At 38.2% G+C, this 23,673-nt stretch overlaps 1 protein-coding gene across 1 annotated transcript; it reads left to right on the forward strand.

Annotated features, from left to right (window-relative positions):
- Positions 1-167: 167 nt before the first annotated feature.
- Positions 168-3,450, forward strand: slc25a10a (solute carrier family 25 member 10a; the record flags this gene model as incomplete). Its single annotated transcript, XM_083931262.1, has 11 exons — positions 168-188; positions 782-901; positions 1,105-1,219; positions 1,670-1,718; positions 2,187-2,228; positions 2,317-2,360; positions 2,614-2,654; positions 2,733-2,825; positions 2,907-2,984; positions 3,162-3,218; positions 3,349-3,450. Coding segments are annotated over 11 exons (762 nt in total), but the record flags the coding sequence as incomplete, so codon positions are not given.
- Between the last annotated feature and the right edge of the window lie 20,223 nt (positions 3,451-23,673).

A 23,673-nucleotide genomic window follows, 5' to 3' on the forward strand; every position in this document is an offset into this window, starting at 1 on the left:
CTGTGTTCAGCAAGATAAACTTATCATTTTTGTAAATGGAGTCTGTTGGCTTTGACAAAATAGGATGATTCAGTTCCCCCCGGTGGAAATTTGAACAGGGCTATCTGACTGCAAGGTAAAGCAGTGAAAATAGTAAAAAATATATCGTACACTAAATCTGTTTAACACACCCACTGGATTTAATCAAGGTAAATTATAGTTGAGTAACCGCTGTACCACAATTTTCACCTTTAGAAATTAGGACAATTATCCATATAGGCCTCTTTAATATGTCTGGGGCACCTCTGGATTGCTTTTTGGAAAATGTAATACAATTATTTTTTTATTATTCTCTTTTCTCGATTGCCCTGACTTTCAGAATAGTTTGCTCTTTTATTGCAATTTACCCAATTTCCTGTGTGCTTAAAATACCTTTATTACAACAATCAATAGGCTTGTTTGGGTGCTTGGAAGTGTATGCAATGATGACAGAAATATCTACTGGTTCAATTTTGTATTTCCTACTGCTATTATCCAGCTATTGAATAGATTTTCTTTAATCTCGATGCTGATTTAAGGGTTGTGGTGATGTTTGGAATAGGCTGCCGAAATTACCACTCCGACTGAATATCACCTTAAGCAGTCAGCGACCATTTTAGAATTATTTGAAAAAACTTTGGTTGCTTGATTTGTAGAGGGACCTGAGATAGAAGCAGCACTTTCCACTCGTGTTTGTAGTTGTTGCTCTCGATAAAAGTGTGACAGAAGGCCCGTTTCTCTCCATGTTTCTCATTATTTCCAGGCGCACTTACAGACGCAGCAGGAGGTGAGGGTGAGGATGATTGGGATGGCTGTTAACATGGTGAGAAGAGAAGGTTATCTGGCTCTCTACAGTGGCCTCAGCGCGTCCCTCTGCCGGCAGGTGGTAAACTACATACACACACACACACGCACACACACACACACACACATACACATACACATACACATACACATACACATACACATACACATACACATACACATACACATACACATACACATACACACACACATTAAATTATGCACTCACTCTACATGTCCATGCCGCACAACCTTGGATACATTTTTGTTCTTTTCTCTTAGATGACATATTCTTTGTCGCGGTTTGCCATTTATGAAACTGTCAGGGACGAGATGAACAGGAAGAACAAAGGTCTAATGCCTTTCTACCAGAAAGTGTTGCTGGGTGCCTTTGGAGGTTTGTGTTACACATCTTAACAATATTTGGCATGTTAGACTATATTAACCAGCTGTGACAGTGATGCTAATATTGTTTTCACCTTGTGAGTTTGTGTGTGTGTGACATCATGGCAAAATGTGGTACCGGAGACACACACTTTAGCAGGAACTAACACAGAGGTAGTATTTTGCAAGTTTTTTTTGTCTGTCTGTCTGTCTTTATGTCCATGGAAAGATATTTTAATCATGATAGCATCTCAACTGTGCAAGATGCAGTTATGAAACTTTACAGGTGTGCGGTTTAGGTCATAATGAAGGTCGAGGTCGAAGATGAGTGTGGTTCAAACTAGGGCGCCATAGGTAGGGTTATTTTTACGCCCCTGGCCCGATTTGGCATCACAAATGATGTGATCACATCACAAGATGGTCTCTAGTGTTATTTGATTATTTAATATGTTTTCTCCAACAGGGTTTGCAGATGGTTTCATAGGGACGCTAGCTGACTTGGTGAATGTCCGGTGAGTTTAGCAGATAGATGATTTATTATTTGTGTGTTTTGATTTATTATAATTGTTTTCATGATAGATTCTTCTTTACATCACAAGCAAAGACTCTAAGGTGTTTTAGTTGTTCACCAGGAAGTCACAACCTTGTGCTGTTCTTCTACTGCTTCTGCTGGGGTGCACAATAGCTCATATCTAATGTAACAGCATTGAAACAAAACATAAATCTACAAGACTAATTCTACTAAAAAGTAACTCCTTCTCTTTCAAATTTTTATGCAGAGCAGATACCAAGTAGTACTGCAATGTGAAATTCATGCTGTTAATTTTAGATTTGACGTCACTGACAGAAGAAGCTGCAACCTTTTCTGCTAATCGTTCAAGCCAATTTGCACCTTATTCAATAGAAAGATAATCATTATATACGTGACTCATACTGTCAATTAATTGGCTTTGAAATATTTCAATCTGTCATCCCTCTAGGATGCAGAATGATGTCAAGTTGCCAGTAGAGCTCAGGAGAAAGTAAGTAAAAAGAATGTTTTTATGCAGTAGAAACTGTCTGTAGTCGTCCAAATCACCTCACTGTGAGAAGTTTTTCTTCTTCTACCAGTTATGGTCATGCACTAGATGGACTATTACGTGTTTGGAAGGAAGGTAAGATTCATAAACGCTTTCCTACATTACATTATAGCCAAAGTTAACTTCCTTCATATGTTACTTTGCACTAGATTGAAAAAAAATACCTGCACACTGAGTTGACAAAAAGCTATTCTGTTGACAAAGAAAATTTTTACTTATTACATGCCTGTGTGTATGCATTTTTTTCATATGTGACATGACCCCTAAATTCAAGAGCAAACCTGTTCAAATTTCCTTCTGCTGTTTACTTTGCAGAGGGAGTGAAGAAACTTGGCTTCTACTAGAGGTGCACTGGTCTCTGTCGGGCAGGTAAAATAACTATACAACTATTGAGCCACAAAAAGCTACTGCAATATCTTGCAGTACATGTGCATTTTATCCATGCAGCTGTCCTGTTACGACCAGACCAAGCAGTTGGTCCTGGCTGCTGGTTACCTGACTGACAACATCCTCTCTCACTTCCTGGCCAGTGTGTTTGCGGTACGTGTCTCACCTCTGTCACTGCATATAGTATCATCACATTTTCCAAAATAGGACACTTTTTTTTCTTTTAATGCACAGGGAGGATGTGCCACGATCCTGTGTCAACCACTTGATGTTATTAAAACAAGATTAATGAACTCAAAACTGGAATATGGTGTGAGTTTGTGTACAATACACGCTGTCTTGTAATTTCTCTGTACGGTTTGGTTTTATATTTTGCTTGGGGAAACTTTTTTGGTCTGCCTCTCATCACTCTGACATGTATGTTTTATTCATGGACTGTGAGAATTACACAGCTTGACATGTTTTCGTCTTTGTGTCTCTTTGTTGCAGGGTGTGTTTCACTGTCTAACAGAAACAGCAAAGCTGGGCCTGAAGGCGTTTTACAAGGTGGATGTCACCTTGTGTCATTGTTAATAAGACATGCTGTTACACACCGTTGAAATGCCTGTTTATATTTGTAATTGTGCAAATGACAAAATGACTTTTCACTTTACAGAAAAATATGATTTGTGTCTAGGGTGTTTTTCCCGCAGCTATCCGTGTCATCCCTCACACAGTCTTCACCTTCATATTCCTCGAACAACTGAGGCAGCATTTCGGCGCAGTGACAGTCACCTGAGAGTGCTGTATGGTTGTCTGTGGTGAACTGCTTCATCATTGATGCTATTTACTTACAAAGCCAGCTCTGCAGGAGTCCACTATACCACAAATAACAAGCAATAACCTACAATGTAAAAAAAACAGCATTAGCTGCAATAAATAGTAAAGCTATTACTCTGACACAAGGGCTGTGAAAATAAGGCCAGAGGTCTTTAATCTTAAAGAGGAACTATTTTCAAACTTCATACGTGATATTCCTGTGGTCCAAACAACCTGATCGCCAGAAACAATGTTGACATTGTACGTTTCGGCAAAACATAGAAACGCTGATATTACACATTTTTCACAGCCTTTTACGACTGTATGTGACATGCCAGGCTTTCAACTGACTCCAATGTAAAACCATCCACGTTAATATTACATGTTCAGTATAAGTGCTCCGAGTAATAAAGTAAGGTGAGGTAATATAACAACCTTCCTAGAGAATAATAGAGAGGAGGTTGGGGTGAATGGTTGTGTAAAACACACTGTGGGAGACTGCGGTCCGTGTCCCGTCCCATGCCAAAGTGAAACTTAATTAGAAAACAGACGTACTTTCTGAAACCTAACCATGCAGTTTTGGTGCCTAAACCTATGTAACATTAATATTTTTTCACAACGTTAATCATGTATAAAACTCAAATTTGTGATGTCATCAAGTATAAAGGATCTTCTCCATGGACGATGAATTGGGATTGATGCCCCCGGGGAAATGTTCTGAGTATATGGGTGCCTTTTCTGTTTCACAACTGATAAAACTACGATTGAATAAAGCTCATTTGGGTTTAAAAAAGAAAACAAATATTCTGTGGGTCCACAATATCAGCCTCCCATTCATTGCGTATGAAACCACTCACCACTTTATACTGAATTACATCACAAGTTTGAGACTTCGGCTTCGAGAATGAGTAGCTCATGTTCACAGAACTTTCTTTGGTCATGGAAATAACATACTCAAATTTGTAATATAGGTGCCATGGTGTTCCCCTTTAATGTCAACTAATAACAACTAACAACTAACAGCTCCTAAATTAGTCATGCACCAAGCAATTACACTGTTTTTGTCCTCTGGGGGACAGTGATACACTAAAAAATAGTGTGAATGTTTAGATACTGTGTTTGAAATGATGCCGAATTTGAGCATATTGGTACCAGACAGTTTTGGGAGACCAGTGGCAATTTTAATATTGTGGAAAGCTGCTTTTTTTAAAAAGTTTGTGGGGGAAAGCAAGTTAAGAGTCAAGATATATTTGTTTAGAGAGGACATGTCTTAACAGTGCACTTTGTAATAAATGCTGAGTGAAAACAAGCCTGGTTGAATCAATAAAACATTATCTGCTTATCTGCTTGTGGGCCACAGCATTGTTTCTTCACTGATCTTCTGTCAGTCTGAGCATTGCACACATCCAGCTGCCTCTCAGGTCTCCTCTATCTTGAACAATAATACTTAAACTGAGTGGTTCAGCATGTACAAGACTGAACAAAAGCTCTCAATTAGGAAGACTTTAATACAATATAACTACGCTTTCACAAGATCAACCAGCATCTTCTTGTGCAACAGTGTTAATGCGAAGATTCACATTTATGACATTTATGAAGAGATGAGTCTTGGTTCAGTAGCAGTTTGTGGGTTGGTTGCTTCTTTCACATTTCGATGTGAAAGAAGCAACAAACCCACAAGTATTACCTTTTACTGTGAAGAAACAATCCGTCATGTTCAGCTTTAAAAGACACCTGATGTTTTTCCTTGCCCTACGGTTCACTCCCCGTCCATATCGATGTCAGTGTTTGAGTGATGACAGTTGTCTTCAGGGTCAAACTCAACTCTACTTTTCTTTCCATGATGTGAAAAAAATAAAAAAAAATCACAGATATGAACAAGAGAGTATTGTGTATGGGGAATAATATATCCAAATCAGCTCTTTTGCTGCTTAGAGTTAATGGACAGGTTGCATAACCCTGATAAACCTGCGCAAAAAGTAATCTAATGGCAGCACAGTTATCATCTGTGGTTGTCATGGAGCTTGCTAAAAGAGCAGCGTGATAGATAATGACCCTTCAGTCCTTCTTTTTCAGTGTATGTCTTGATTTACTTTGTAGTGAAGCCACAGATGCAGGTTTATGTTTGTAGTTTCTTCTTTATCAGGCACTCTATCACTGATAGAATACAGACTGACCACTGTGCTGGAAAGCATCCATTGGGGACATAGTTAATGATGTTAATGATGCACACACAGAGAGGCAAAGTACATACCTTTTTTCCCCTATTTGTCTCTCTTTCTTAATTTCTGGCAAAAGAGCACAAAGAGACCTTGCACTGAATATTTTGGAACAGAATTTGAGACTCCAAACTGGAATGACTGTTGAACCAGATGTTGCGGGTTCATATGGCAACGTGCTGTTTATATGAACAAACATGCTCTGTAGCTTTTCATATACCAGACACTCCGATGAAAATCATTTGAAAACGTTCCAGTCCCTGTGAACGTCTTATCAGAGTACATTTCTCCCTCACATTGAAACATGGCCTGTGCAAATACAAGACTAAACACAGTGATGACAACTGTTTGATGAAAATGACTCATGTCTCTCACCAGTATTGGATTACAAGAGAAAAACATAAAAAAAAAATATTGCAAAAGGTCATTGTAATGCGGTTTTATAGATATTTTAAAGGGGACATATTATGCCCATTTTCAGTTTCCTACTTGTAATGTGTGATTCTAATAAAACCAGGGCTTGACATTAACACCAGCTAAATGCGGGTGAATTTCAGCTGTGGCGGTTAACGCAGTTGCTCCTACTAGCCACTTTGGTTGGACGAATTTAATTGAAGTCTTCCCAAAGGTCATCTGAATTAATAAACTGTTGGCAAAGTGACACAATGACACTACAACTCCCATGAGCACTCGTGATGGACGACACTTCTGTGCTGGATGGACAAAAACAAAACAAAAAAACAGTTAAGTTGAGAAACACAGCTACAACTAGAGAAGTAGATCCAGGCGTGATTATCAACTGTCGATATGTGGTGGAAAAAGAAAAGAGTGGAAGGCAGGTAGAGAGTGGCTAACGTATGATGCACATTTGAAACTGTAAAAGAACACAAAGTTTCAGAAACTCATCTAATATATGGGGGGGGGGGGGGGGTGATGATGAGATGCACATGAAGGCTGCTTAGATATCCTGTATATAGAGTAATTACTAAGGCTTTCAATTAAATTTAAAATTTTACGAATTGTATGTATTTGCATTACATTAGACTTCAGTGTTTATTGTTGTTTTAGATAAATTATGTTGTTAATCAATGCTGTATTTAAACAGACAGTGTTCATCTTGCCTTTTTTCAATAGAGTTATCTCTCTAATATATATTCTTAATATACTATATATACAAATCTGTGGCTAGTGAGAATGCTGAGTGGCTAGTAAGTTTTGAAAACCACTAGCCACAGTGGCTGGTGAGCAAAAAAAGTTAGTGTCCAGCCCTGACTAAAACATACTTACATACTTTAATATTCAAAAAACAAAACAAAATTATTTTTCTCATACTGTCTGTCTTAATATACCTGTATTCACTCTGTCTGAAACGATCCGTTTTCGCGCCTGTTTCTTTAAGCCCCTGTCCCGAAAAACAAACCCAGACTGATTGCTTAGTGTTTCTCTGTCTTCTGCATCTGCTTTCTTGGCCTCTCTGCATGTCACTGTCTGTAGTTGGGGAAATGACTGTAACAGCACTTTCTACCTATAGTATAGTTGTCCTGATCGCTCGTTTAAAGGCACAACTTCTGAACAGTTTCTGTGTACATTTTTCTGTGGATTGTGAGCTTTGATACTTTCACAGTATTTATACAGCACCTCAATCTACTTTATGATTAAAAAAAGTTTTTACGACATAGGACCTCTCCTTTCCATAGGACCTAAATCTTGTATCTAGACCAATACATAAACTGTCAAGCTCAAACTTTTGTTTTGCGAATTGGAAGGCTAACGTTTCTTTAGAAAATAACAAGGGTCTGTTGAAAAAGCTATCCTCTTCAAACTCTTGTGCAGCCCTTGAAGGAAAACATGTGCTGAGAAGACAATGTTTACTTAAACTGTAACTGTCCTTAAAATTCCCCATCCATCAATAAATATTTGTTATACTGAGAGTTATTTACATCCATGTATTAAATGTTCTAGGTCACAGAATGAGTTCAAGAGCATGTAAAAGCAGTATTTGCAGTATGAGTTTATGATTTTACCGCAGCTCTGGTTGAATAAATCCATATCCCAAAACATTGGTGTGCACCTGTGAACAATTTTATGCAATAAAGATTAATTTATTTAAATACACTTCCACATTCACATCCCAGTGATACATATGGTGCCTTCATTTAATTTACTGAAGTGGGTTTGCACGGAGCAATGTATTTGGCAACTCTTCTTAGCTGCACTATGCTAACAACTTAATTCACCACAAACACAAACTGGCTAAGTACAGCTGCTATTTCCAGGCAGGTTGGGGAAAAGTCAGCCAGGGGACATCACGTCTGTCAATGTCACTTACCGACAGAAGTTCACAAATCCCATTGTCTCTCCACTTAGACATTTTCTTGCTGTCTTTGTGTAAATTGCCCGCGGTTTGTTTTTTTCCTGTGCTGGCCACAGCATCATACAAAACATTATCGACACTCCGGTCCGACTGATTCGGACATTTGCGTTCCCACAGGTAATGTCTCGATAATTTCAGGTTTGTAGTGCATGTTGGAAAGGGCTCTAGATAACATTACGTTCGCCAAACACATTGATTGGTGTTCACCCTAAAAGTCCTTTCTCTTGTAATGTTAAAAGTGAAACAAAATGACTGAACATATAAAAATTAAGCATCTAACTCCGGTTTTGCATGTCCAAGTTTATTGTGTTATGTAAGAATGAAATAACATTCTAATCTGTCCTTTATCCTACTTTAAACGGATAGGACTTAAGCACTGAGCTGCAATACAAGAACAGAGCAGGTAGGTCTCGGCTCATGTATACTGTACCTACGAAAAATAATGCACTATTTAATTCATATAACCCACATAATTAATTTAACAGGCATAACAACAGTAACTTCAAAGTCTGATCGTCACTCAGAGGACAGAACTGGGTGAATTTCCCTTTATGAACCGTTCATTTTAAATATCCATGTCTGCAGTATCTCTACTTGACCACCCGTACCAAAGCACTGCCACTTTTCCAGAGTGTTTTGAAAGGGCTTCACCACATGTGCGCAACAGAGGGGCCAAATATCAGTGGAATTATATTTAAGCAGGAAAATAGGTTTTAACTTGACAACAGCAATATGCCTCTTCTCCTTTCTCTTGAGGTATTTTGTTGCCTGCTTCTCACTGGGTGGTAACGGTTCTGAGGTCTTTGGTTATACTGTGGAACAATGACAGAGTTGAGAGAATGAAAGATGGTTTCATAATATGGAAAAGTTTGTGGGATGAAGAGTTGGAGCCAGGCTTTTCTCTCGAGGTCCGACTGTGGATCTGAGCCTACGTGCTTCTCTGCTCCAGCCTCCAGCCAGAATAGTGATCTTCACACAAACATAGGGCCAAGGGGGAGTTCAGACCAGACCAGAGCGTCAGTCTGGTTTCAGCATTTGGTCCAGAACCAAGTTTAGTGGCCATATGTCAGAAAAATCCAACTTCAATCAAATGTTAATTAAACAGTCACACAAAACAGTCTTTTGTCTGTAGCAGAATTATGTGTTTCTGTATGATTTATTGTCTATAAACAAGCAAGCAAACAAAAGGAACAAATAAATCCTGCCTCCCTCTCTTGCTCTGGTAAAAAAAAGGTGCATTCTGCCTCCCCTTCTATATAAGCCCAGGTGCCCACAGTATTAACCAATTCCCAAACAAAACAAAATTACTAATTATGCGACAAGAAAATAATCAAAGCCTACAAAACATTTTCGAATCTTGAATACTCAACAAAACAACACAACGAAATATAGACAACAAATAACTACCTCCAACATCAAAACAAGTAAAAGAAAAACAAACAGCAACAACAACAATACAACATGCTATCATTATAATATGTTTTATTCATATATTTACTGCCACAGTATTATTTTAGCTCTCCACCACACATCCCATAACGCACTCCTATTCCTTGCTCCACACATTAACATGCAGGATCACTGCTATATCACTATGTATGTATGTCATACTTTTTTCTTTTTTGTCACATTATTTCACCAATAAAAAAATAAATAAAATAAAAGTTTATTATGTCCTGCTATCAGGGTTATATAAATCTAATAATAATCAAGCATGTGTCATTAAGCTACTGTATATACACGTAAACCGGAATTTAGTCCAAACAACCAAAATATGTTAAATTATGTCTATGTCTGTGTTCTAGCTTTGAATGACAATTCCTCTAATTATGTAGCGGAGCTAATTATTTCAACCTGACAGCAAGATTATAGTGCTGAGTCTGAATCAGTAACCAGTAGGAGAAGAAAGCAAAACAAGAGGCTGCTAATGATAATGATTAAAGATTAGTGGGGAAAGCAGAAGCCAGCAGGGGCAACACTCAGGACATTAGTCTGGATCAGCAGATATGTTTTGTTGAACTTCTTGTTTTTGTGTCCCAAAACCTCATGCTAACAAAGGATATTATCCCACCATGGTTCTGTCATCCAGCCTCCTCAGAAAGGTCAGACTACTACAACAGTAATGGAGACATGTTCTGTTATATATCCAAATGTTCAAGACCCATTTTCCCTGTCAGAGCAATTTAGTGTTTGCTTTAATTTCAGTCCATTTTGTGCAGCAGGAAGTGAAGTTGCAAAACAAAACTGATGACTGAACTGGGGGGGTTTACATTTGTCACAATACTTAATATCATCAGTGGACGTACTAAAGCTATTAGTGGACCAAGGTAATCATATTGCTTATCAACCCGATATAGCCTAGACACTGAGTCAGGGACACCGAACCCTGTTACCTTTGGCTGTCCTATAAAGGCATAACCTGCTCAATGCCTGCGTCACTACAACAATAGAGAGGGGAAAGGGGCAATTTAAAAAAAAACCTATCCTAAATTATAATAATGACGTAATCCACTTGTTTTGCTCCAGATTTCACTTGATATTACATGGAAGTTTGTAATAAACAGCAAAGTTATGCAGATCTGAAGCTCCTCTAAAGAAGGAAGTTTAATTTATACCTTTTTTTTCTCTTTTGTTTTTGGGGGATGCTGTTACATGAAGATTCACATTAAAGTTACAACAAATCACATAATCTTCTGCTGTCTTGAAAAGGCAGCCTAATAATTACCTGAAAGAATCCAAGTGCATTCTTGCATTGCTACAGTAGATCCCTTTTTAAGTTTTGGTTAGATTTATGTGGAATAAAACAGCTGCCTGGGGCAACACACAATTAAACTGTTTAACATGATTCAAGTCTGATTAATAACCCATCTTACAAATGAACGACTTGCAGATGTCTGACACTGACATCCAGCTTTCATTGCCATAGTAATAACACTAAGACATCTGCTTAAAGAATATCACAATGTAAAGAAGTATTGTGCACTTGACCAATGACTTTGAGGTATTTTCTACTGCTGCAACACTGATGCTTACACATTAATGCATTGATAATTATGATCCAATAATATTATTTATATTATTCTGAAATGTGTCAATGGGAATAAAGAGATGTCTAATTTAACTTTATTAACAATATGTTGTTTTCTGGCACTAGGGGTCTCACTATCAATACAATAACAAAAGAGGGACATTTTGATGACGTGAGTTGTTGTCTTTTTTGTCAATCAGCATATTGCTGATGAAAATCTATTTGATGTGACTCAGGCCTAAACAGCTTAATATTCATGGACAATGTATCAAAGTTTTGTTCCCATTACATTTAGTTTAACTTTAACGAGTAAGCAAGCTAAGTTTAGCCAGCTGGTTGAATGCATGAATGCAACATTGGCTGCTTTGTAACATTAACCAACAAAAGAATTTTCAAACGGCAAGGAAGTAAATAAGTAAAATTTATTCATAAAGCGCTTTTCACAGGCAAAAGTCACAAAGTGCTTTACAAGGGCATAAAACAACATACAGGGCAATGTCACATATTAGTGTCTTCTCTGGGGTTGCTGGTTTAGACTATTCACTGGGAGAAGAGCTGACAGCATTTCTGGAAACGGACCAGAGACCTTTAGTTAGGTGCAGTGGCAATTTGTTATGCTTTAGAAAATCTCATACACAGTGTGTATGGGCTATAACAAAACACGATACTTGAATGCTTGAGGCAAACTGAGAGCTACCTATCTAGCCTGTCCCTTGAGGCTGCAAACACTCACCATAATTAGTCATACTCCCATACAAATATTCAATATAAGATAAAATTAAAGCATTAATGATGACCCATGTTATTCTATTGTATATACTAAGAATCATGCCTCGCACTTGTTGAGACACACCTTTATGGTGTACAGTGCGACATGTTGGACTGTGAAACATAAAATACAATAAATGTAATGTTAGTCCCTGCAAAGAAAATTATGGGAAGAATTTCAAAAACTAAATATTGATATTGCAATCACAAATTACAGTTTGGTTAACTGAAAAAAATGATGTGTAAATAGAGAAATATATTGGCATCTACATTTTTGCACATGTATGTCATTGATTTCTTAGAAACAGCTTTGCTGATAAGGAGCACTGCATCTTATCTCCTCAGTGAGCTAATAGATCGCTCTCTCATTCATCAAGTCTTTTATGTTATTAGTCAAAACACATCCCACAGTCTCAGGAATCTCAGATGGATGAGATTGTTTTTTGCGTTTCTTAGTTTGCTCCCTGCGACATTATGCCAGTTTTATGGAGCATGAAACCACAGACTACAACAACAAAAAAAATCTGTACTATTTCAGACAGATAATACAGAGGACATTTTGTCTGAAAGGTTTTATGTTCATGATAACATGTCTGTGGCTCTCTCAAAAGACTATGAGTTCAATGAAAACAAAACACAGCAGTGTTCCCTTCACTTAAGCCTTGTTTGTTGCAAACCGGTCTGTCATTTAGTCCAAATAGCTAGATCTCTAAAATAAAGTCACTTTTCCCAGCCTCTGCCTGCTTCTAACTCACTTTTATGTTTTGCGTGAATGTGCCCAGGGACAGTTGTTTATCCATTAACGCATGTGAAGAGTCAAATATTGTTTTGTGGTTACATTATAAAACAATTGCTTTCATTTCCTTTCGTTGTATGTCTCGCCCCTGTGGCCAAATTGACTTCATTTGAAATAAACAGTAGATTCACCGATAAATGCATATTTCATATGATGGAAATAACACCTGACAGTATAGCTAGAACATTACTTTGAATGCTGCTTGTCGTTGGTGCCCTTAAGCCTTTTATTACAAACCTAATATGCCTTCTGTAATAAACAGCGGAAGAACATAGTTAGTGGGTTATTGTTTTGCTCACACCTTGGCCTCTGATATAGAAACAATCCCGAGGGATGCGCATATTAGTCATTTGCAGAACCGTGTGTCACCGATGAGGGACTAATCATTTCCTGCTAAAAAATGTGGCAGGTCAATTAGGTCACAGCACTCTGCATTCAAAGTGACATGCTGAGCTGCATCAGATCAGGTATGCAGATGAGGGCTAATTTCAGAGCACCATTATTCTGCGTCCATTACAGAGTTTGACTAGTATTCATACAGTGCTATAGAGTATTATATGCTTACTTTGTACCTCAAATTCAAAGGGAAATACTGGACCTCAACCTAATTTATCAGCTATTTTTACTCCTCAGATTAAGATTTTACAAAATTATCCAATATTTTCCATATTCTGACTGGTCAGCGTATCCGGATCTTTCCTCATCTGCAGTCTCTGCAGTTGCATCATCAGCCAGGGAATAACTGTTTATGAATATAGATTGATCGTTTTGATACGTTCATATCTTTAAATTATTTATGGAGTCATTCACTTCAGTGTAAATTTTCAACACGAAATTTAAATTTAATTATGTTATTGTAAAGGGAGAGGAACAATAAATTGGCCTGCTATAAAAAGCCTGTAATGCATATGTTCACACATTAAAATCTCACACATACCCAACCAATGACAGAACATCATTAAGTTCATATCATTACGATGATCATGAGTGCCTCTTCCACCACTGTCAGTTGTATCCTCTTTTTTTCCTCTGATGTGCTCACTCAGGTGGTGTTTTCTTCTCTTTTTTCAAACTAATGGAATCTACCACAACTTTAGTGTATATCCTCATGTAAAATAAATAAAAGATAGGTGTTATGCATTAAAATGTTGTAATTGGGCTGATTTATTGGTATGTTTGGTTTATAATTGAGTACTGGTGCCTCATGTTTGTGCTTATGGTTTAACAAATGAGGTGCACTTTGAGTTGCAACAAGTTGTGGCCAAAAAAGGTGAAGGAATGTGGTATACTCTGTGTGCGCATGTTTCCCACCGTAGGGCTCTTGACAACAGTCATTCAGATACAGTAGTGGCTGGAATGGAGGAGATGATTGCCTTTGCAGCTGAACATCAGCCACTCTCATTGCTGGGGTTATTCACATTTTATGCCCAGCGACTCTCAGATGAAAAAGTCTCAGGGGCAAAAGAATGGAACAGGGAAATGATCCAGAGAAATTACAATAGAGAGATAGAACATGGTCTGCATGGGAACACTGCCGGTACTTATCAGGTATAGCCAGTGGAACATGATTATAACCGACTCTCAGACTAACAAGGTGGAAATTTAAACACCGCAACCCAAATGCAATCTTGCCATAGCTCTGTCTGCATGCAGTGTCGAACACAGCTTCAGAACTCCTGGTTAAAACCTTTTCATCACATAAATGGGCCCATTAAACCCACTCAACAGAGGACAACTAGCCTCTTAAATCTCTAATTGATTAATCATCCTCACTGTGATTCACTCTCACAGAAGATATTCAAACAGTGATGAGTGGAAATGTCAAAAACACAAACAAGAGCCTGTTTGTGTGTGTAAGTGTGCATGAGAGGCTTTTATCACTCAGTCGACTGAATAAGGTTGTAAATGTCAAACTCTGCTACCCAATATCCTGGCATAGCAAGAACAAATCTATCCGCTGAGGCCTAGTCCACACATGGGTATTTTTAAAACAGGTTTTTCTCAAAAAATAAGTCCACACAAATGCTGTTTTCACAATTGAAGCTCTGTGAAGAGCATGCCATATAAGCAGGCGATATAACCCTAAAGCCTAAAGCCATTTTGGCCACCAGAAGGCTACCTGACTACAATGGCACATGGATTGCTCTGTAACGCACTCTGTGCCTCTGGTCCTCAATATAGTATAAGAATATCTTTACATGTATATGTAAACATGTAAAAGTAAAAAAAAAGTCCTGTTAGCAAGGTTAAAACCAGCTCTATTTTGCCAAGATTTGGGAGATAACAGTGCACCTGGATGTTACAAGCCAGAAACTGGTTTCCCTGTCTACATGCAAATATGGAAATCTTCACCCTGGCCGGATCTTTCCAAAAAGCTTTCAGTTACCTAAAATACTGTTTGTGTGTGGGGATGAAACACCAAAACACATTTAAAAAGCTACATTTGAAGAAATTGCCTGTTTACGTGAGATTGTGTGTGGTGGGATGTTAACTCTTAGCAGCCTTTTTTCAGCTTCCAACACTGGATAATGATTCCCAGCAGGCACTACACAACTTCTCCAGTTTGTATGGTTGGTTATGAATGGCCTCATTGTAATCAAAGTAATTTCCTTCCAGAGGGGTTTCTGATTGATCACACATTGGAAATAATATGGAAATCTTCAATCAGATTTACATATTCATGCTAGCGGATGGCAACTTCGACCTCCTGGTTTGTCAGTCCACCACTTTAATCAACCGAAATATCTCATCCCAATGGATTGAAATTTTGTGCAGGCATTCATGATCTTTTTAGTAATGTTGGTGATCCCTTAAATTTACATAAAGCACCATCATTAGGTCAAAAAGTAAATTTGTTTATTACTTTGGTTTATGATCAAATACCTACAAAACTCATCAGCATCACTCTGTGTTTAGTGTTAATTAGTAGAGTGTTAGCCTGCTAACACAATGTTGAAAAGGGTAAACATTATAACTGCTAAACATAAGCATGTAAGCATTTTTATTTCCTGTAAGCATGTCTTGTTAGCATTTTGCTTCCTCCACCACAGTGCCTATATGCACAGCCGAGCTGCTACATGTTCAATGCTTTTCGTGCTTTTCCATGTACATGCTTTTCTTTGCAAGACACCCCCTGCGCAGTATTCAAGCGTTAAAGGATTGGCCAGATGTCAATGCTAACAAGTTTGGGTCCTATCCCCTGCAATCAGCCTATTCAGCTCATAACCAGGGCTTGAGATACCACTGCCCTCTGCTTTTGATATCAACGCACAAGGCACTCTTGAGTGTCGATATCAAATGCAACCCAGGACTCTGCAGTTCATGTCTCATGTGTGGCTATAGTTATGTTACAAATGCACTTATTTTAACCCCACCGACAATATTTTCCCAACCATAACCAAGTTGTTTTAACCGTAACCAAATAGTTAATTTTGAATTCAAGAAAGCGACTGCAGTGGAGCATCACAGTTTTATGCACAGAGCTACCCAGTGCATTGACTAGTGACGCCAAAGGGTCCTGACAAAACGGCCATCTGTAACGAGTTGGGATGAGGACAGGTTGGACAAATGGGGCTATTCTGACCCTAACCACTCAAGGTCCATGCCTAACCTCAGCCATCTGCCTTACCGTTCACACAAGGTGTCTTGCCAAGAAAAATAGTGGGATTCATGATAATGCAGCTGCTACAGTAGCTCTGCTGTAGGCTACATGTACAATACAGTGTGATTCTTCATTGTAGGCATTTGCAATGAATAAATTATATGTGACGTACATCATGTTTGTGAATTTCAGCTCCACTTAATATTTTACATGTACCTTCCAGTCCAATTCTCAAGTTAATTACACTCTTCAGTATGCCATTACACTGTTGGCAGAAAGGTTTGCCAACTAAATCCACTTTGCTTTTGCCATTTTACGCTCAAATGCACTTAAATGCGCACTTCCATATGAGAATCCTCATGTAAATGACACATAATCATTAAACACGTAGGTGGCAAACACTTTTTAATTACACCACTTGGGATTGAAGAAGCAGGAAAAGCCCAATCACCTCTCTACTCATAATTCTGCTGCCCTCTCGGTGCCCTGCTCGTGTTTTCATCGGCTTCTCTAGTTTGCCAGTGTTTTTAATGGCTGCTGGGCAGAGCATGTCACGCTGTCGACCACAACGGGCCAAAAAGATTAATGACATCCTGGAAGCACTTTTCTTGCCTTTACTATCCCACAGAACCAGTTAGGATGTATGGTGTTAAATGAAAATAAAGTGAAAGTGTGCGTAATCAAACAGAGCCTTTAGCTGACAGGGCAATCATCTCGTCAGAGATGATGCCGGTGCCATGGCACGGCCGGCAAAACAGTCAAGAGAAAATCATCCCCCTTACTCGTAAACTTGAAAGGGGCTTTTGAGGGTCTGTAGTGGTTGGAGGATAAGAACTGCAGAACACTGACCTTTACATAATGAAATGCAGATGAGGAGGCCTGAGCTATTCTACAGATATTCATGGATGCTCCAAAAGGTCACATAACAATGCTGTTCTGACTTCCCCAATTTAACATCTTCTAACTCCTTGACATGTATGCTGGAGATGGCAATGATAAACAATACAGTTTAATTATGAACTCTGTACATAGAGTGTAATTGTTTGCAAATGTCCATGTGTGTATGTGACATTGAGAATTACTGTAACATTATGTATCTGCCTGAAAAAGCTACTTCTCATCAAAAATTGTATCATTAAATCTGTAAGATGTTTGGTGATGTATTTGTAACTAGACAAGTATACATTCATCCATCTACAATGATGTTTGATTGCATTTAGATGACATATTTAACCGTCTAAAACAAAACAGCTGCAGGAAATAATGCTTTAATGCCTGATGATGAATGGCAAAAGGCTTCTTTCTAGGGTCTCTCTTATACAATGTGAGAATATCCGCGGGTGGATTCTTTGAAACTTAACAATTGCTCACCATAAGAGGTCATTTTTAACACATAGTCAGTTCACTTTGAAGCTCTGTTTTAATTTCAACTTAGAAGAGAACAAATTGGAAATGTTTGAGGACAAGTCCTTCATCTCTCGCTCTTCTGAATTAATCATGGGTAGCATAATTTCCATTATTTTAGAAAGAAACAACCACGACTCTCTTAGCAGGTAAATTAAAGTCAAAACACTCAATTCATGCTTGGTATTCTTCAACTTAATTTAATGTGTAGAGGAAACTCACAGCAGTGGATTCATGCAACTTATCATTTCATATCAAAATACTTTGTAAAATTACTTAATAAAACATAAAACAACAAAAGTCTAGTGGATTCCACAATATTTCTGTGTGTTTTACAGTGTGAACAGGAAACAGGCATGAATCTACAGTAACATAAATCAATGAAACCACCACAACAGTAAATTCCAAGTCTTACAGGCCTCTCAACAAAATATTTGAGATATATATATATATATATATATATATAGTGTTGTGTCACAGGTTTTCATCCTGCTCATTAGTGCTGGCTGTGTGGCTCTGTGAAAAGGGGCTGCCCTGTGGCCCAGGGCGTCTCTGTCCTGATGTAGCATGGCTCTAAATTAGTAGGAGCTGTGTTACAACCGGCTCTAATTTAAACTGACTAAGAGCCGACCATGCAGGATCACGCCGTTAAGGTTAACATGTGAGACCTGAATATGAGAGACATCCGCTCTGTGAGTTTGACTACGTGGTTGCGCTTGCTGCATGTGTGTGTATCTCAGTGCCTTGCTGCAGTGTTTATTTAACTTTGGCTGTCCTTCAGCATCAAGCAGCCCTGTCTCCTAGAAATTGTGTTATTTATACAACTACTTTGTAACAGTAAATAAGTTTCGCAGGAAACATAATCCCAACGGATTACGTTACTTTAAATCAACATAATTAATGTAACTGTTAGGTTGTAAAATGTTGATAGTCAATGTAGCAGTAAAATCTTCACTCAAAGAATTTAATATTTTTTTCTGATAATATGTTGCGACATAAAATCATCTGACATATCAACACCTAGAAAAAGTCCACCCTTGTAGTAGCTGATTGCCAAGATATTTTATAGAGATATTCATCGATAGCATATAATCATTCCTACCAACCTTACATAAAGCACCACTGCCAGATCACAGTTCCTATTTTACCAAGCCATGACAAACAAATGACCTGACAAGGATTTCCTCCAGATGTTTTAAGTTATTTCCATTAAAAAAAAAGAAAATCTAACTTCATTTTGGACAGCTCCACTTGATGTGAAATGTACCAAGTGAGCACATTTGTGATTAAAACACAAAAAGTGCTTAGCTGAGGTTTTGAAAAAGTTGGATGGTCCTCGAATGTCATACAGAATATGCTGATAATACTGATTATGAGGATAATAATGATGATAGTCTGAGCAGTGATGGAGCCAAATTAGTTTAGTAATGACACATACAAAAAGAGCAATCCATGTATCTACAGATTGATGTGTGAATCAATGTAAGCAGGTTAATTGAATGGAACACAGGAGGACACAGATGGTCAGTAGTGGACAGATGTTGAAGCAATGGATTGGCAAAGAGAGACAGACCAAACCATGACAGAAACTATTTGCATTCCCGTCCACTTCTCTTCTCACTGGACATGTTTGATCAGCTGCCGGACGTTATCCTGCTCTCCCTTTGCCACTCCACGCTTCTTGGATTGCTCACCTAATTCCACTCAATCTATCTGCAGAAGGTGTGAACCACATCGTTTCCTGTTCCAGCATTGAATTATTACAGCCTGCCCTCCAAAGATAACTGCTTTCTGCCTTCTCTCTCCCCTCTCCCGTCTAGCTCCTATCACCACAACCCTCCCACATGCTTTGCAAACTCCAAGCTTGAGAGTCAAACTGTCACGGCGTAACGTCAGTTTCATGTTCAGCCAGCTTTATGAGCTATGGAAACTATAGAGTCTGAGGAAATGGCTATTTTGTCAGGATGAGGATTCCTGGTGAATGACAGTTAAGATAGCAGAGAAGAAAAGATGCAGAGGCCTGGACAGAATACTTATATATCCCTTCCATACACAACACATTTTTTATGGCTTATGGGGCAGCAGTAGCTCTTCTCTGGGCACTTTTTCATGGGACAGCCAGCCCGATCTGGCCTTACTCCATTTAATGCATCTGTATTGGTTCTGTGTGAGCAGGCATGTATTTTGGCCTGTGTGTGATAACAAAGTGAAAAAAAATGAATTTCCCCTCACAGGACTAACAAAGGAATCCTTTCTTTCTTTCTTCCTTTCTTTCTTCTTCTTGAATTTGAACAAACTTTCTTAAAATGTTAATACATCAAATTCAATATTCACTGCAACAACAGTTATTCTAAATGTAAATCTTGCCTTTTAATTAGAAATAACTTCATCTGTCAAGTCTCATCTGTTCAGTGTGAAAATGTAAGCTTGAAAAGTTACACATTCAGTTTGCAACAAGGTTACAAAATCAATTGTTCTAATCAATAAGCGTTTGTCACCTCTTTTTTACAGATTGGTTTTCACATGCCTCACATACTGCAATATCTTTCGGGCATTGACTTATACTGCCAACTATAATAAGTTCCTGCTTTTACAAAATCTCAGCCAGCCCAAACTTTTTTCCTTTTTTTTTTTAATCCTTTCATGTATTGTTTTTCTGTGTTTTCTTACCTGTGCAAATAAATAAAATGAACCAAACTAGTTTCACTTTAATATCATCCTTGACCTCCTTGAAAGATAAGTCATACATTTCGCTGATTAGGGGCAGACACAAAGTGCAGTTATTGCTTTTTAAAAACAAAAATCACCAAGAGCATTGCAGTGGGAACAGGAGGCCTGCTGTGAATGAAACTGAAAGCTCAGGATTAAACTCAAAGAAACACAACTGCAGAGGAGCAAAACATTGTTTAGTGTAATATGCAGAAAGTCTTGCTCTCCTCACACGCTGCAGGGTTCCGCTGACATATATAGCCATTTCACGACTATATTAAGCTGTACTTCTCTTAATTGTAAAATAATTTACCATATGTTGCTGTGCTTTATAGACATATTTTGGTATTTTTAATATGATGCAAACAGACGGAGAAAGCTATATTTAGGGAAACAGATTTTCAGACATACAGTAACTCCCCTCTTTTAAATGACAATTTCCCAATTTCAAAATGGTTTCATCCTTGAGGATAAGAATACATGATGATGAGGATGATGATGATGATGATGATGATGATGATGGCTTAGATTTCCCTTATATAATAACAATATATATATATGAGCCTGTTCTGGTAATTTAGTGAAATAATGTTCCACCCACCCACATACAAAGACTCAAATGCACATTATTGTTTCTAAGCATGCATTTCCTTGTATTTAAATAAATTCCTTGCACTGCAATTAAGGTTCCTGCTGTTTTAGTCTTTATTGCTATATTAAAATGCTATAATGATTTTTCAGAAAATGAGAATCGCAATGGTTTGCCATTCATATCTGACAGCTCTGATGGTCTGATGGCATTTAACCACTGCTAAGTCTAATTACATGACATTGTGTTAATGGTCCATTTAGGATCAATGAGCATGTTCAACAGCAAGACTCCCTAAAGTCATTTTAAAAAGTAATTAGCATTACTCTCTCAAACTTTAATACAGTTGAACTCTGATACTTTGCATTTGATTTTCTTGAATGCGCCTCATCAGTTATGCTAATCCCCTTAGTTACTGTTGCTTTGCCTGTTCAGATTTCACAGCACATAATCCGTTTACAACGATTAATGGCAGATTAATGTTTAAAACTATAAGACCTCACTTTTTGACAAGGGCAGAAAAAAGTAGGCTTCTCATTGCTAGCCGTGGATCATCCATTATAAGGAATTTATGGACACGTTTACGAGCAGGTTTTTTTGAGTATCCCGTTCATGTGTTTGAGCATGTTGTTATTTTAACCAGTAACCACAGTCTGTGCAGTAGGAGTCACACCATCGAAGTCCCGTCCATACACCTGCCCGAGCAATAGCAAGCTGGTTTAAGATGTTAATTATGATTTTTCACACCATTATTACAGCATCATTAAGTACAAACGTATCAGAATAATTAACACTTAAACAAACTTTAGTGTGATAAAAACTAGCTTGACAGAAACCATCTCATCGCAATACTAAAGAACTGGCCATCTATTATGTGAAGCTCCTTATTATATGTTTGAATTTAATCTGCAAGGCAAACAAGCTGTCACTCTCGTGAGGCAAACTACTGAAAGTGATTACGTGCTGCTGCGCGTATGAGTGAGAGAGGATCCATTACTGTCGTCTGTGAGGCCCTTGGGATGCTCCATCACTTTTAAACACTGCAGACTGAAAACACTTAACCTCAGGGCAGAACATTGATGCCATACATCCATACGCGGATGGAGGTACTCAAAGATAAACAAGTGAGGAGAGGCATAAATAGTGACCTAATTCTGTCTGCAATCAAGTGGCCTCACTGCATCAAACTGTATCTGAGCATTTCAATTACGGTGGCCCTGGTTCCCATGGCCCTTACACTGCCTGGTGATGAAAGCCTCTTTCAAGGACCTCTTTAGAGCTCACTAACTCTAACTTAACTCAAGTTAATTAACATTTAATCATATTCAACTGTAAGCAGTTTTTCTACAGAACTCTTATTGTGATTGGACTTGCACAATATTCAGGCTGTATGAGATTAAAAATGAAGTAGTGCAATGAATTGTAAAGAGAGAAGGACTACTATTTATCTTATACCCCACGTGGAGGGAGCAAGTGTTTTGTTTTAGCCCTATAACTGAACATTAAATGTGACAATAGACTAAATGAGAAAATAAATGAAATGTAACTTGAAATGTTCCCACCTGTTGTCTGGGGTGTGGAATTGTAGTGTGGGGATGATTGCAGCTGAAGATAAGGAAGATAAAACCAAATTTTAAGCTGCTATGATAATTATTATCTTTGAATTAGTAAAGGATCCAGTGAATATGCAGTGATGAACTCAAGAAATAGCCTGTCAACCCTCTCAGCTTTACCAAACTTTTTAGTGTCTTTTTACCACTACTATACATTGTGAAAACCTGCAACTGACTGTTTAAATTCACTCTCAGGCCCTCATCAGCTTTGTGTCTCCGGCTGCAATCAGCAGCTTTTTAAATGCTCGGGTAATGCTCAGATTTTTTGCCCAGTTCCAAACAGCAGACAAAATTAGCAAGTTAGTTTCTTTATTGTCTACCAGTGCATACAGCAAAATTTAGGCAGCAAAAGACTGTTAAGAGTCGGTGGAGAGAAAACAAAGCTAAAAAGGGATGATCATTACAGCCACAAATACTGTTGCTTCTCGCATGTTTGGTTTGCAGCCTAATTAGCTACTTTCAACATATCGACTTGATGAGGTGATAGTGTGTTGAAATGATGAAACAGCAATTACAATGGGGTCAGTGGATACACTTAGACATAAAATAACAAGTTCTCTAGAGTCGACTCTTCCATTAAAATAAACATTCCCCTTTTTGTTCTTAACAGGCCAAACTGAACCTTCCCTAAGAGTGATAAACACAATCCCCAGGTGGCTGTACTCAACATGCAAATCATACAGTCGCTTACCAGACAGTGCCATGTACAAACTTGCCAGCACTGCTTCATGGTAAATGGACTTTCCTTGTATTTGTATTCTAAGTCCAGTACAAAAAAAAACATAGTATAGGCTTGAAATAGGGAGACATGATGTCTGAGATTCTGTCAGAGGAGATTTGCTTGTTCGTTGCCAAGAAATAACAGTAAAGTGAGTATATAAATGTGTTGTTAGAATGCACTTAATAGGGGACTAGATGCCCCTTTTACTCTCAGGGCCAAAAACTTTACATCCCTTAAGCAGACAATGCTCAGCTTTTTCCCCCATCACCAGACACATTCACTTTCTGCCACTTACATCCTGGCTGCAGGCACTCTGGCTCTGCATCACTGCAGGATCCTGCTTGTTTTACTTCTCTGGATTGGACACATATCGAGATGAAG

Source organism: Echiichthys vipera, assembly GCF_963691815.1.
Source record: "Echiichthys vipera genome assembly, chromosome: 17".
Classification (NCBI taxonomy): Eukaryota; Metazoa; Chordata; class Actinopteri; order Perciformes; family Trachinidae; genus Echiichthys; species Echiichthys vipera.